The 13,309-nt window shown below is 38.5% G+C and overlaps 1 protein-coding gene across 2 annotated transcripts in view; it reads left to right on the top strand.

Moving 5' to 3' along the window:
• The first annotated feature begins 729 nt into the window (after window positions 1-729).
• CRADD (CARD and death domain containing adaptor protein) overlaps window positions 730-13,309 on the top strand; it is a 32,781-nt gene continuing 20,201 nt past the window's right edge. The window contains exons 1-2 of one of the 2 annotated variants that reach the window (XM_034402728.3): window positions 730-972; window positions 3,641-3,939. In XM_034402728.3, the coding sequence (XP_034258619.1) occupies window positions 3,642-3,939 (298 nt within the window). In that variant the 5' untranslated portion in view covers window positions 730-972; window position 3,641. Of the gene's footprint in view, window positions 1,195-3,640; window positions 3,940-13,309 lie in introns of both variants that reach the window. The other variant, XM_087874009.1, reaches the window with a different exon arrangement.

The following is a 13,309-nucleotide window of genomic DNA, read 5'->3' as shown; positions in this document are numbered from 1 at the left end:
AACCTGGCCAAAACATGATCCATTCTGTTTTCATAACCTTTCTAACACAAAGTTGAATTTGATCTCTTGAATAATATTTCTAAAGTTTCAGTTTTGAGTTACAAATACAATACTTCTCACAGTCCATTATAGCAATTGTAGAAGAAAACATAATTTAGCGATAAACAGTGTATGTGTTTTGGCCACACCTTAGTAATGACCACTGGATTGATTCTTCTTGAATTGCCATATTGGTGCTGCGTAACTCCACAGAGAACCACAAGATGGCAACAAAGATGCAAGATCACTTTACTGCCATCTAGTTGTCATCCTGATTGTTGCAGCACAACAATATATACAATATATCTTCTGAATTTTTAGATTTATTCATATATTAATGTTGATTTAGTAATATAGTGTATTTCATCAGTAAATACCAAAAAGTTAAATTGCAACTCTTTCAGATATATCATATGGTAATTGTACAGAATTTCAGCAGCATAGATTCTTGTTCCAATTTGAAGAAAGATAAAAATATTTTCTAGCTGCTCCGAGGTTCACGCAATTACAATTCGTAACGTAGTTCCACGGAATTCTGGGAATTGTAGTTTCTATACATTCTGATCCAGGCTTTTACCATGTTCTTGGTCGTAATATGGTTTTGAAATAAAAGCTCCTGTTCCTTTTCAACTTTTACGAGTAACCCACGCATCTAATCACAAGAAACAACGTTTCCAAATTTAGATTGCTTCGCTTTTCCCTCCAAGCTTGTAAGCGAAAGGGAAAATGGCGGCAAAAGGATGCAAGAACTTCCGACTCGTATCGTCGCGCAAGTTTGGTTCAAGCGCCCGCCTATATCGAGATCTGTCGCTTGTAAGAAATGCGGGAAAGGAGCACTTCCTGTTTCGCGATTTTTTTCCCAGGAAAAATGGTGCAGGGGGAGCAGTTCAGAATTACGCCTGGAGTTAGTAAATAACATTTTCGCTTCATTTTGTAAGTACTTTAAAAGAGCAGCTTTTTTGTTCTTTTTACTGTGCTGATTGTTGTGCCAACGGAGAGTTTTCAGAGCAGTCCGGTTTATTTTCTCAGGATTTATATAAACCTGCAGTACAACTTCATTTCTCTGCAGTTTTTCTTTCTGCGACAACGTTCTGCTGTTTTTACTTTAAAAAAAAATGTTATTGAATTACATTTTGCAAGTAATGGCTTTCAATTGTGAGTTGACTGTTATTGTTGCATGCATAATTTTAAAGAGAGAAGAATAGCAATGTCTGAAAGCTGCTTAAATGATTTGAGTGTGGCTGGTTTTTAAATTGGGTTCTGGATACAGTGGTCTAAAAATATACTTAAGGCAAAATAAAGAAACCTGGAATTCTTCTCACTTCGTTAATAGAAGGTGTGTGAGGAAAATCCCTTATGTTATCCTGGAGTCCTTGAAAAAAGATAAATCATGATTTATTTATTCTATTTGCATGGCTTCCCATCTCATCTAAGTGACTGTGTGTGGCTCACAACAGGTAAAAACAACCCGATACAAACAAATTAAAAATCAATATACATACATATTTAAAAACAAAAAATGTTACAAGAAATGTAAACATGTTGAACTTACATGATTACCCAGACCATTTAAAAAGCTTAATGTTTCTATTTTTCTCCGATTGCTATTTCTTTTGTAATACTTTGTACTGCTTGCTGTGTTTCTAATTGTAATTCTAAGGCCCCCTTAGAGCGTCTATTTATTTTTATCTTACAATTCAAGGTTTTGTTTGGGTAGTTTTCCTAAAGTGGCTCACGTCAAATCTATGGAAAAGCAAAGCTCAGTTGGATGGTATTATATTGCACGATAACACTGACAGTTTTGAGAAAATCAGGATTAACTTCAGGGGTCCCAGTCAAAAAATATGTCAACCTTTCTCAGAAGACACTGGGGTGCTTCTTCTAAGGCACTTCAGACACAGCTAGACAGAATTTTAAAGGCTGTTGCTACAATAATATAGTCATTGACATTTTGAGGTTTCTGCCAATGAAGGACATTGAACAGAATCTAGGTTCTGCTAAAGATCTAGGTGAACTGAGGAGCACATGGGGATATATTGTCTTTCAGATTCCCCAATCCCAAACCTTTTAGGGCAGGCATGTCTAATCCACGACCTTGGACAACTAGTAATTCAGTCCCTCAAGATTTTATTAAAAATGTATTTTAAAAGGATGTTTGCTATTTATATACATTAACTATATTATATATTTTATGTGCTGTCCAAGACAATTTATTTTCATTCACTGTAGCCCAGGCAAGCCAAAAGGTTGGACACATCTGGTTTGTGGATTTAAAAACACAGCTGGAAACAAATTAGAAGATGAAGCTTGTTCAGCTAGTTCCAGTCAAAATAGTGCTGTATTTTAAATCAGCTGAATTTCTAGCTGTTTTTCAAAGAAAATCATGTTCAGAAATATTGAACCTGTTGCAATACAGGTTAAGTGAGAAGAGCATTAGATAATAATTGGATTTGTGCACTGTCCTAAGCTGCCTAAGTTTTTGGAGCAAATGAGCACATTTTGAAATCTCTGTATATTAAGGGTCCTCTCACAAATAATTGTGATGGGCATGGTCAGACCAATCAGATATGGCTGCTTCCCATCAATCCTGTAGTTCAGTGTTTCTTAACCTCAGCAACTTTAAGATGTGTACATTTCAACTCCCAGAATTCCTCAGACAGCCATACTCTTAAAAAGTTCTCTATTTAGCTTTACCTCTATTTAGCTTTGTCTTTTTTTAAAATACCCACTGGGGAAGTAGATAAACACACTTCCAAATAAAGAACTGGATTGCAGTTGACTGTTCTTCATTTTTTAAAAATGCAAAAATTAAAAAATTGGGAATCTTATGTGTGACCCTAAACACCCGTAGAATACATGTTTGAAGTGGATGCTTTGTTTTGCAGCACAATCGTTTTACATTTTTTTATATTATATATATATATAATATTTTTATATATTAAAGTATATTATATTAACCTAACTGTTAAGCTTTCAGTTGTTTAACTTATTTGCTGAGTAAACTATAATTAAGTAGGCTTATACAACATTCTGTTATAGAACCAAACCACATTATTTTTGTAATTTGTAAACCTAGTCACTTTCCTTTGTTTTAGGAAAGAGTATAGTGTTGTACGTATGTTTAAAACTAACTTAAACTGAAGAAATCATCTTAAAACATGCCAGCTTAAAATGATAAACCATAATCAATGATGTCTTTATATTTTAGATTTGTCCTAGTCTTTACAACAGATATCAATGGTCATGAAATATTAAATAAGACAGTCATCTGGGTCTTTTGCAATATGCCCTTCACACACACACACACACACACACACACACACGCAACCTGCAGGTCAAAAAACATCCAAGCTAGTTGACACCCATTAATGCTAGAAGTTCTAGTCTCTAAAAATATGGCTACGAATGTCACATTTTCTATAGGAACATGGAACTGTTCCATTATGAAAAATCTTAGCCAAGCCTGTATTTTTTTTCTCCGCTAATGCCTCATCATAATCACCTTTATAAAAATAATTAGCCATATTTTACAAATGCGTATTGATAGGGTTCCAAAGTGGTATCTTCAAAGTTGACCACTCACATATTTTTTCTTTCTCAGGATGGATGCCAGAGACAAGCAGGTTCTGCGCTCCTTGCGCCTGGAGCTGTGTGCAGACCTGTTGGTTGAGGGTCTTATCATTCAATATCTTTATCAAGAAGAAATTCTAACAGACAACCATGTGCAAGAAATAAGGGCCCAAGTTACTAACCAACGGAAAACTATGGTACTTCTTGATATCCTTCCAACAAGAGGGCCTAAGGCATTTGAAGCCTTTCTAGAATCCTTACAGGAGTTTCCATGGGTGAGAGAAAAACTTGAATCAAAGCGCAATGAAGTTATGCTAATGACTTCTGTAGGTAAGATTTGTTTAATGAATTAGTAGTTTGAGAACCTAGAAAATGTAGAATGTAGAATTTACTATTAAAAAATTACATTAGAATTAATACCAGGCTAATTTTTTAAAAACGTTCACAAGTAGCAACAGTGCTGATTTAATATCTGGGGTCTTACCCCAAAACATGTTCAAGGTCTGCAATGAAGATTGTTCCTGGTAAAATATTCTTAAGATCCAACATTGCCATGTTAGCTGAACCTGTCAATAACTATTTAAAGAAACCACATCATTTGTACACTCATATGGTAGTTGCATGATCCCAGGAATATATGTGCGTTGAGTTAGAGAGATGATAAAGAAATGGTAACATTGCCACTTTAATTCAAACATGCACTTTCTTGGGACCATACAGATGGCATATGAACCTATTAAAAAGCATAATTTATTTAAGGATCTAGTGACAGGTACAGTGATTATAGCCACACCAAATATGAAGCTTCTTTCCTGCTTTGGATGTAAATAGTTTGAATATTTCTAATATGTACTAGTTTGATCCATATTAATTATATATCTTTCAGTGATGGTCCTGAAAAGAGTTTTATGGTCATTTATTTAATTTCTGCTTTTCAAATATTTTCATCTTGAGTGTACATAGTTTGAGTGAAGAATTCCAGGAGCCGTGAATCTAGTTTACTTACATGTCGTTCAGCAGAACAGACCACCACCTTGGAATTCTATTGAATGGACTGCATCTTATCTGTAGAGTTGTGGGGGTTAAAATGAGTTGGTGAGACGTGGTATCTGTCTTTGTTGACATTTGTACAGGTTCTTGATCATGAACATCTCAAGTGGTGCCAAGTTCCATCTTCTGAGTGAAAAGCCTAACAGGAATTATTAGGAGATTCTGGATCAGTAGAGACAGGAATCGGAGGCTTTGAATTAATAATCTCATTTCATCCTCCATGAAATGTTAGTAGTGGTGTTTCTTCTGCCATTATAGTGATGTACAAGTAAAATTATTAATACAGTGCTTTTTAAAACAATATTTTTATTAGAATTTTACAACACAATTAAAGTATAAACATGAAAAGAAAAAAAGGAAATAAGAAAAAAGTAAGAAATCAAATGAAAAAAAGAAAGGAAGCTCAGAATTTTTACTTCCGCTGTTCTTTCTATCCAGTAATTGCCATCTATTTCCCTGCTCTATTAATCCTTTTAATCTCCAAATTCCTCAGTCATCAGTTCTATCTTTTCTTCTTTTAGTTCCATCGTTTCTTTTTTCAGCAAAAAGTCCATGTAAGGCTTCTAGTCTTTTAAAATAGTATTTTTTCCCTAACCAAATTAGTTACTTTTGCCATTTTTGCCATTATAAAATTAAGTCAATTTTATAATTCAACCTTCTTCTATGATTATTTCATTATTCTTCAGTTCTGTATGTAGAATAATCTTGCTGCTGTTAGCATATGCAATTTCCTGTATTTCTTTTTAGTTCAGCACTCATAAAATCCAATAATAATTCTGAATTTATTGTAATATTAATTTGCAGTACCTTTTTTTTAATCATAATGTGAATTTGCACCCAAAATTTCTTTGCTTTTTCACAAGTCCATCTTGGATGGTAAAAAGTCTCCTCTTCCTTTTCATATTTCCAACACTGATTTGATACTCTTTTATACATTTCTGACTGTTTAGTCAGTGTCATGTACCATTGGCATATCATTTATATTAATGTTAATTTAACATCAGTTTCCCACTGATATTTTCTCCAATATATTCATATTGTCAACCAAAGTTTACAGCCTGCAATATTTTAATAAAGTGCTGACTAGATATACTAATTGCATTTTGTTCATTCTTGTGTGGTTTGGCATTATTGTTGGTCATCTATCTTGATGATTTTTGTATATGGTTAGGTGATAACAGCATTCCTTGATTTCTTTATTTGGTGATGCAGATTCTGCGTATCCATTCTCATATTCTTCAATCTTTTTTATACCAGGGACCAGTTTCCGGGAAACTTTTTCCATAGACTGGTGGGGAGGGGCGATTTTGTGTACTACCTGGATTCCAGGCATGCGCAATTGAAGCTTTGCTGACTTCGTCTGGTTCCTAATAGGCTGCGGACCAGTACTGGTCTGCAGTCCGTAATTTGAGGCCGCCTACTGTAGGACAGAAGGTTTAACTTGGAATCCATAGAGATTTCCAGGGGTTTTTTCCATAATTGGTTTCTAACATCTATAGTCCATGTACATTTTGTTTTAGATAGGTTTTTCTGAGAATGATTCTCCATGTTTGACAGAAGTTATTGCTGGTGCAAGGTATGGTGCAAAACTGAAGGGTAAAAGAACAGGGATACCCTCGTGAATTTTAGGAGAGAGTATCAAGAAATATGTATGAGGTACTCAATAGATCATAACAGAGTTGACCATTTTAAGAAACATAAAACAGTGTGTAACCTTTAGATGAGATATTAAGGATGAGAGACACTTGAGGGCAGATTTTTGGATAGATTCAGATTCCAGAAATTTAAAAAGTTTTATGTATTTGGTAATTAATTTTTTACTGTGTAGGGAGAATAATGGCTTTGTAAGCCATGCTGTCTGTGTCTATGCACGTTGTTCTGCATGTTCTGACCTTGAAGTGTGGTTTGTAGAATTCTTCTCAGCGGAAAACATAATGCCACTATTGTAGTTAGATTCACTACCTGATGCATTCAACCCTGTTGCTTACATATACATACAGTTTTCTGGTTGGTTGCAGTTATACACCAGTACAAATTAGTGATCAGTATAAATCTTTACTATGTTATATTGAATGTACAGGTCATTCTGTCTTGAGCATTGCAAATCCAAATTGGAATAGTGTTTTCAAACAAATGCACCCATTTTATTTTACTGAGAATCAAGCTTACATGGTATATTCCTTATGTATCAATAATTTTCAGATAAATCAATCAACCTTTAGATACATTAAGAGAAGAAGGTATAATTTATACATGGTTTCAGTACGGTCAACTTCAAGCTAGATGGAAGGAAGATCAAAAAACTGGCTTTGTGCAAAATGAGGAGAACTTGGTAAAACAAATTAGAGATCAAAAACAAATGCATATTAAAAGGTTGTATAATGCTTTATTGGAAATAGACTCTGAGACGGAACTGGTTAAAGATTGTATGATTAAATGGGCACAAAACTTTCAAGAGCCAGTAATGATGGAGACTTGGGAAAAGATTTGGATTAGAAATGTGAAATTTACACAAGCACAAAATTTAAGAGAAAACTTTTATAAAATGTTTTATAGATGGCACTTAGATCCCAAAAAATTATCATGTATGTATCCTAATGTGCAAGCTAAATGTTGGAGATGTGACTGTGATGATGCAACTTATTATCATATATGGTGGACTTGTAGAAAAATCAAAGCATTTTGGATAAAGATTTGGTGGGTGATGCAGAATATTCTTAAAAAAAGACTGAAATTTACTCCACAGTTGTTCTTATTGGGTATAACTACGGACTGTACAGTTGCAGAGACTAAACTGATTTTGAACTTGATAACAGCAGCAAGATTGTTGATAGCACAACATTGGAAGAAGGACTTTTTGCCTACTATTGATGACTGGATATTGAAAGTAACTAATTTAGCTGAAATGGCTAAAATTTCAGCATATTTGAAGGATCACACACAAGAAAGGTATATGCAGGACTGGAGAAGATGGATTGATTATATACAAAATAAGTATCAGACCAAAAAATATCAAATAGCTTATGAATGATTTCTTTTATCTGTATAAGCGCTATATAAGTGATATTAGAAGTTTTATGTCTAAGAAGCAGAATTTTATCTATGGGGGGGTTAAGAATTTTTTTTTGGGGGGTGTTAGTTTAATGATTGGTTAAGCAATTTAGTTTATTGTTAAAAGTTAATAGAAATACCTTGTGTTCTGCTCTGGGAAGTCGGGGAGGGGGAGGGGGGGCTGGGTGGGAGGGTTGTGGGGAAATTGTGTTTGTTTTAAAACTTTTTCAATTAAAAAAAAAATAATTTTCAGATAAATCATTGCTGAAGCATCTGAAAAGATACCAAATTTGTTTGTGTGCAATGTTGTGAGAGAAATGAAAGCATGAACATGTGGGACCTAGAGCTGTTCAAAAGCTTACAAGGAAGGTTTCCACATTTCCCATAATTTAAATCAGATTTTTTTGATTTTTATCAAATTTGTTTTAATAAAATGCTTTTGGAGTAAAAATCTATCTAAAGATAGTTTTCTATTTAAGGTACATTAATAATTTAGTTTATTCAGCATGAATTGGAGCTTAGTTATGTAGCATGAGACTGTATGTTTTGCAATATTTACATTTTTGATAAATTCATTCAATGAATCAAGCTCTGCAAGCTGAGATAACATACACTGCATTGATGCATTCACACAATTTCACTGTAACCATGAGATAAATCATAAAACAAAGTTCAGGAATATTCTTTTATCCCATTGTTTTACAAATCTATGTATACTACAAATTCTATGATTGTTTGAAGAGAAATGCATCTGTACCACCAGGCTCTAAGTGTGAGGAGGAAGGACAACAGTAAAAATGAAAGTGAAATCTTCTAAGCAGCTTATAAATATAATATTAAAGAGCACCTGTCATTTCAGATCCATCATGGCAGTGCCTATTAGAGGGCATCCACTCACCTGCTGCCTGCCACATCCCTCACCTTGTTGTGTCACTGCTGCATCACCAGCTGTCTCATTGGTGAGTCAACAGCAGGTTAGAGGAGAAGCCACTGTGGGACAGAGATGACAGTTGCTCTTTAAAAAGTATGATTTAAATCGAGTTCATTTACTAGTGATTTAAATCATGATTTAAATCAATTTGATATAAATCAAATCCACCCTGACATGTAATATGCATTGCAGTAGTCAAAATGGGAGGTCACTAGAGTATTTAATTTAATTTAATTTAATTTAATATTTAAATTTATATACCTTCTCCCGAAGGACTCAGGGCCGTGAACAGCCAGAAGTAAAAAACATCAAATACAAAATTTAAAAACAATTTAAAAATAAATTTTGGCCCGACAGTTAAAATCCCCCATTAAAAATCCAAATTAAAATACACAATTGGAGAGATTAGCCTGACTTGATGAAATAAAAAGGTTTTGAGGGCCCGACGGAAAGTACGTAAGTCCGGAATCGTCCGTGTCTCCGGGGGGAGCTCGTTCCAGAGGGCAGGTGCTCCCACAGAGAAAGCTCTCCCCCTGGGGGCCGCCAGTCAGCATTGTTTGGCCGACGGCACCCGGAGGAGCCCCTCTCTGTGGGAGCGTACTGGCCGGTGGGAGGGTCTCGGTGGCAGAAGGCGGTCCCGTAAATCTCCAGGCCCTAAGCCATGGAGCGCTCTAAAGGTGGTCACCAACACCTTGAATCGCACCTGGAGGACCACTGGGAGCCAGTGCAGCTCACGCAGGAGAGGTGTTACATGGGAGTGCCATGTCCGCATTCTGGACCAGTTGGAGCCTCTGGGTGCTCTTCAAGGGGAGCCCCATGTAGAGAGCATTGCAGTAGTCCAGGCGGGAAGTGACGAGGGCATGAGTGACCGTGCGTAAGGAGTCCCTATCCAGAAAGGGACGCAACTGGCGAATCAGGCGAACCTGATGAAAAGCCCCCCCTGGCCACAGCCATCACATGCTCTTCTAAAGACAGCCGTGCATCCAGGAAGACACCCAAGTTGCGAGCCCTCTCTGTGGGGGCCAACGACTCGCCCCCAATAGTCAGAAATGGCACCAACTGACTATATCAGGATGCCGGAAGCCACAGCCACTCGGTCTTGGATGGGTTGAGCTTGAGCCTGTTTCTCCCCATCCAGATCTGTACAGCCTCCAGACACCAGGACATCACGTCAAGGGCATCATTGGGGTGGTCCGGGGTGGAGATGTACAGCTGAGTGTCATCAGTGTACTGATGGTACTTCACCCCGAAACCACGGATGATCTCACCCAGCGGCTTCACATAAATGTTGAACAGAAGGGGCGAGAGGACCGACCCCTGCGGCACCCCACATAAGGCGCCTCGGGGTCGACCTATGGCCCCCCGTCAACACAAACTGTGACCAGTCAGAGAGGAAGGAGGAGAACCACTGCAACACGGTGCCCCCCATCCCTAACCCCTCCAACTGGCGCAGCATGATACTATGGTCGATGGTATCAAAAGCCACTGAGAGATCTAACAGGACCAGGACAGAAGAACAGCCTCTGTCCCGAGCCCTCCAGAGATCATCAACCAATGCGACCAATGCCGTTTCCGTGCTGTGCCTAGGTCTGAAGCTCGAGTGGAACGGATTGAGATAGACCGCTTCATCCAGGTACGGGGGAAACTGTCACGCCACCACTCTCTCAACAACCTTCGCCAGAAAGCGAAGGTTGGAGACTGGACGATAATTTGCTAAAACAGCCGGGTCCAGGGAGGGCTTCTTGAGGAGGGGCCTCACCACCACCTCTTTCAAGGCGGCGGGAAAGTAGCCCTCTCTCAAAGAAGCGTTAACAACCCCCTGGAGCCAGCCTCGTGTAACCTCCCGGGAAGCCAGCACCAACCAGGAGGGACACGGGTCCAATAAACAAGTGGCCGCGCTAAGTCTACCCAGAATCCTGTCCACATCTTCAGGGGTCACTGGGTCAAACTCCTCCCAGATAACGCTCTCAAGATCTGTCTCCATCACCCCGCCTGTATCTACCCAGTCAGAGTCCAGGCCTTCCCGAATTTGAGTGACTTTGTCATGCAGATACTATGAGTAAGAATTAGGCAGAGCCTTCCTATCTATAAATGGATAGAACTGGTGCACAACCCAAAAGTGTGCAAAGGCCGTCTTTGCCATACTTACCACTTGCTCTACCAGCAGGAGACATAAATCCAAAAGGATTCCCAGATTGCATGCTAAGTCCGCCTGAGGCAGTGCCACCCTAACCAATATCAGAGGTGGAAAAACCTTGGTACCTGAAGGTCCAAACACCCAATCACTTAGTCTTGCTTGGGTTGAGCCTAAGTCCTTGCACCCCATCTAGACCTCTACAGGCATTGAGGTAGGGTGTCCATGGCATCACTCAGGCATCCCTGGGTAAAGATATAAAACTGGATAACATTAGCATATGGATGATACCTCACCCCAAAGGTCAGATGGGTCACACACACCTGTAACTTGCCCTCGTGTTTGCAAATGGTTAGGAAATACCAGCATTCTTTGACTTGGTTGTTTAGTGAGACAGATTCTGCATGCCCATTCACAAATGCATTTTTCATGAAAGTTAGAAAATTTTCCATCTCTGGGTTCTTCTCTACAGTGTAGTGAAGAAAGCTGGGAGAGAGAGCATTCTTCCTGTTGTAAGGAGTTGGCATCTGAGTGAATGAACTGGAAGTGAAGCTACCTGCTGTTAGAATAATATTTGAAGAACAGCTTACCCATTGTTCATCCATTATCTTTAATAATTGTTAGCTGCATAATGGCCTCTTTCATGCTACAAGAGGCCCATGCTTGTGCAGCTTCTGCTTCAGGAAGACCTTGGCAGCTTCTGCACTTCTTATAGACACATTTGATTACAGACATTGGCTCTGCATAGATAGTCCTCGAATTACAATGTAGGAACCTATGTTGGTACTGAATGAATGGTACATACCTCCAGTCCATGAAGTGACGGATGTTGCACCCCCATGCTTACATGATCAGAATTTAGATGCTCGGCAGCCCATTTACACTTATGACCGAAGGGGCACTTCAGCTCCTCCCAACTTTCTATCTCCCATCATCTTTTGGCCTTTTTGCATGCCTTGTCAGCAGTGACAGCAAGAAGGTGGAAACTCAGGCAGGGGCAGGAGTGCAGGGCAGCAGTGGCCTTGGAGTGTAGAGTGGCTGGGGCTTTGTGATTCTTTAATGGGTTGAGTTTCGGGCTTCCTGGGACAGTTTTAGTTTTGCATCATGTGGTTGGAACTTCCCAGGGCAGCTGTGGCTCTGCACCGCTCTGTTGAGCCAGGCTGGGGCTTCTAGGGGTGGCTGTGGGGAATTATTTGCATGGAGCTTGCACTTAGCCTTCTAGAGACCCCTTACCCCCCCCCCCCATGCTCATTTGATGCCCTTCACTCAGAAACTGAAAATCCTACTTAGATTTTGGCTTCCTTTTGTCTCTGGGGGCTGGTTGAAAAAAACTCCCTGCCGAAGGATGTCAGCTCCATGCCTGATTGGGCCACTTGAACAGGTCCTCTTGGCAGGTGACAGCAGCTTGCAACCCTCCATACTGACTTTCCCATTGACCGTCTGATGGCAGAGAAGATTGCAAATGGCGATCACGTGATTGCTGGGCACTTGGCAAGTGCGAAAGATTGCCAAGCACTCAGATCACAATCGTGTGACTGTAGGGGTTGGGGAGTGCAATGTTTCCCAATAGCCAAAAGTGGTCTGTGGTCCATAAAGCACCTTTTCTGAGACAGTCATAATTCCAGACCATTATTAAACAAATGGTCATAAATTGACCACTACCTGTACCAGTAAGCAAATAGTTGGAACATGCACAACAGATAAGAGCTTTTCAATCCAACAAGAGATAACTTAAAGCTATATATTTCAGACATTATTTTGTTCTACTTTATTTGGATTATAACTGTTAGAACATATAAACAGTAGTTACATATTTCCATATCATATGACCCCAATATCACATTAATTCCATTGATACATTGTCCAAACTAGTTTAATTAAAACATCAGTATTTCAAATATGAGATTGGGTAGTTCCCTGCATTGCATACTTGGCTAAACAAGAAAAGCAGCAGAAAAGATGTGTGATGCTCATAAACATCTTGGTTTCAGTTTAACAAGTAGGCTTCAGATTCAGAAAGACTGCAGTTATCAACAAAAGAAGATTTCTAAGCAATATCACCTCTGTTTGATCCATCTAGTGGATATGTTTATTATGTGACTATAAAAAGCAGTTTCATGCCTAGTTTTAGCCAATCAGGCAGTAAGATGACTTCCTAACTGAGGATTTATTTGGAGGAATACTGGCAAAGGTATATAATAGTCTGAAAGCCTCTGCATAATGTTTACAGTTTTTAAGAAAAGTTGTGGCTGTTGGCAGAGATGTTTAATTCTTTCTAGGAACAGCAAGTTATAATAACGCACTATATGTTTCTGTAAAATGATAACTGTGCTGTGGAATGAAGTTAAGTTTCCTGTGGGATGTTTTCTTTCTATTTCTGTCCTTCTTCCCTTCCTCCCTTTGTGCTGCTCCTAAATACTAACTCTATTGATGTGATTTTAGATTTAATGCTGAGAAAAAAGTGGATAGATCTGTTCATGAATGAATGTTCCCCCATATCTATCTATATTTCTCTATCTCTATCTGTCTGTCTG

Source organism: Pantherophis guttatus, chromosome 7 (genome assembly GCF_059756535.1).
Source record: "Pantherophis guttatus breed Tessera chromosome 7, ASM5975653v1, whole genome shotgun sequence".
Classification (NCBI taxonomy): Eukaryota; Metazoa; Chordata; class Lepidosauria; order Squamata; family Colubridae; genus Pantherophis; species Pantherophis guttatus.
The sequence above is the reverse complement of the archived record's forward strand: the minus strand, read 5'-3'. Positions and strand labels throughout refer to the sequence as shown.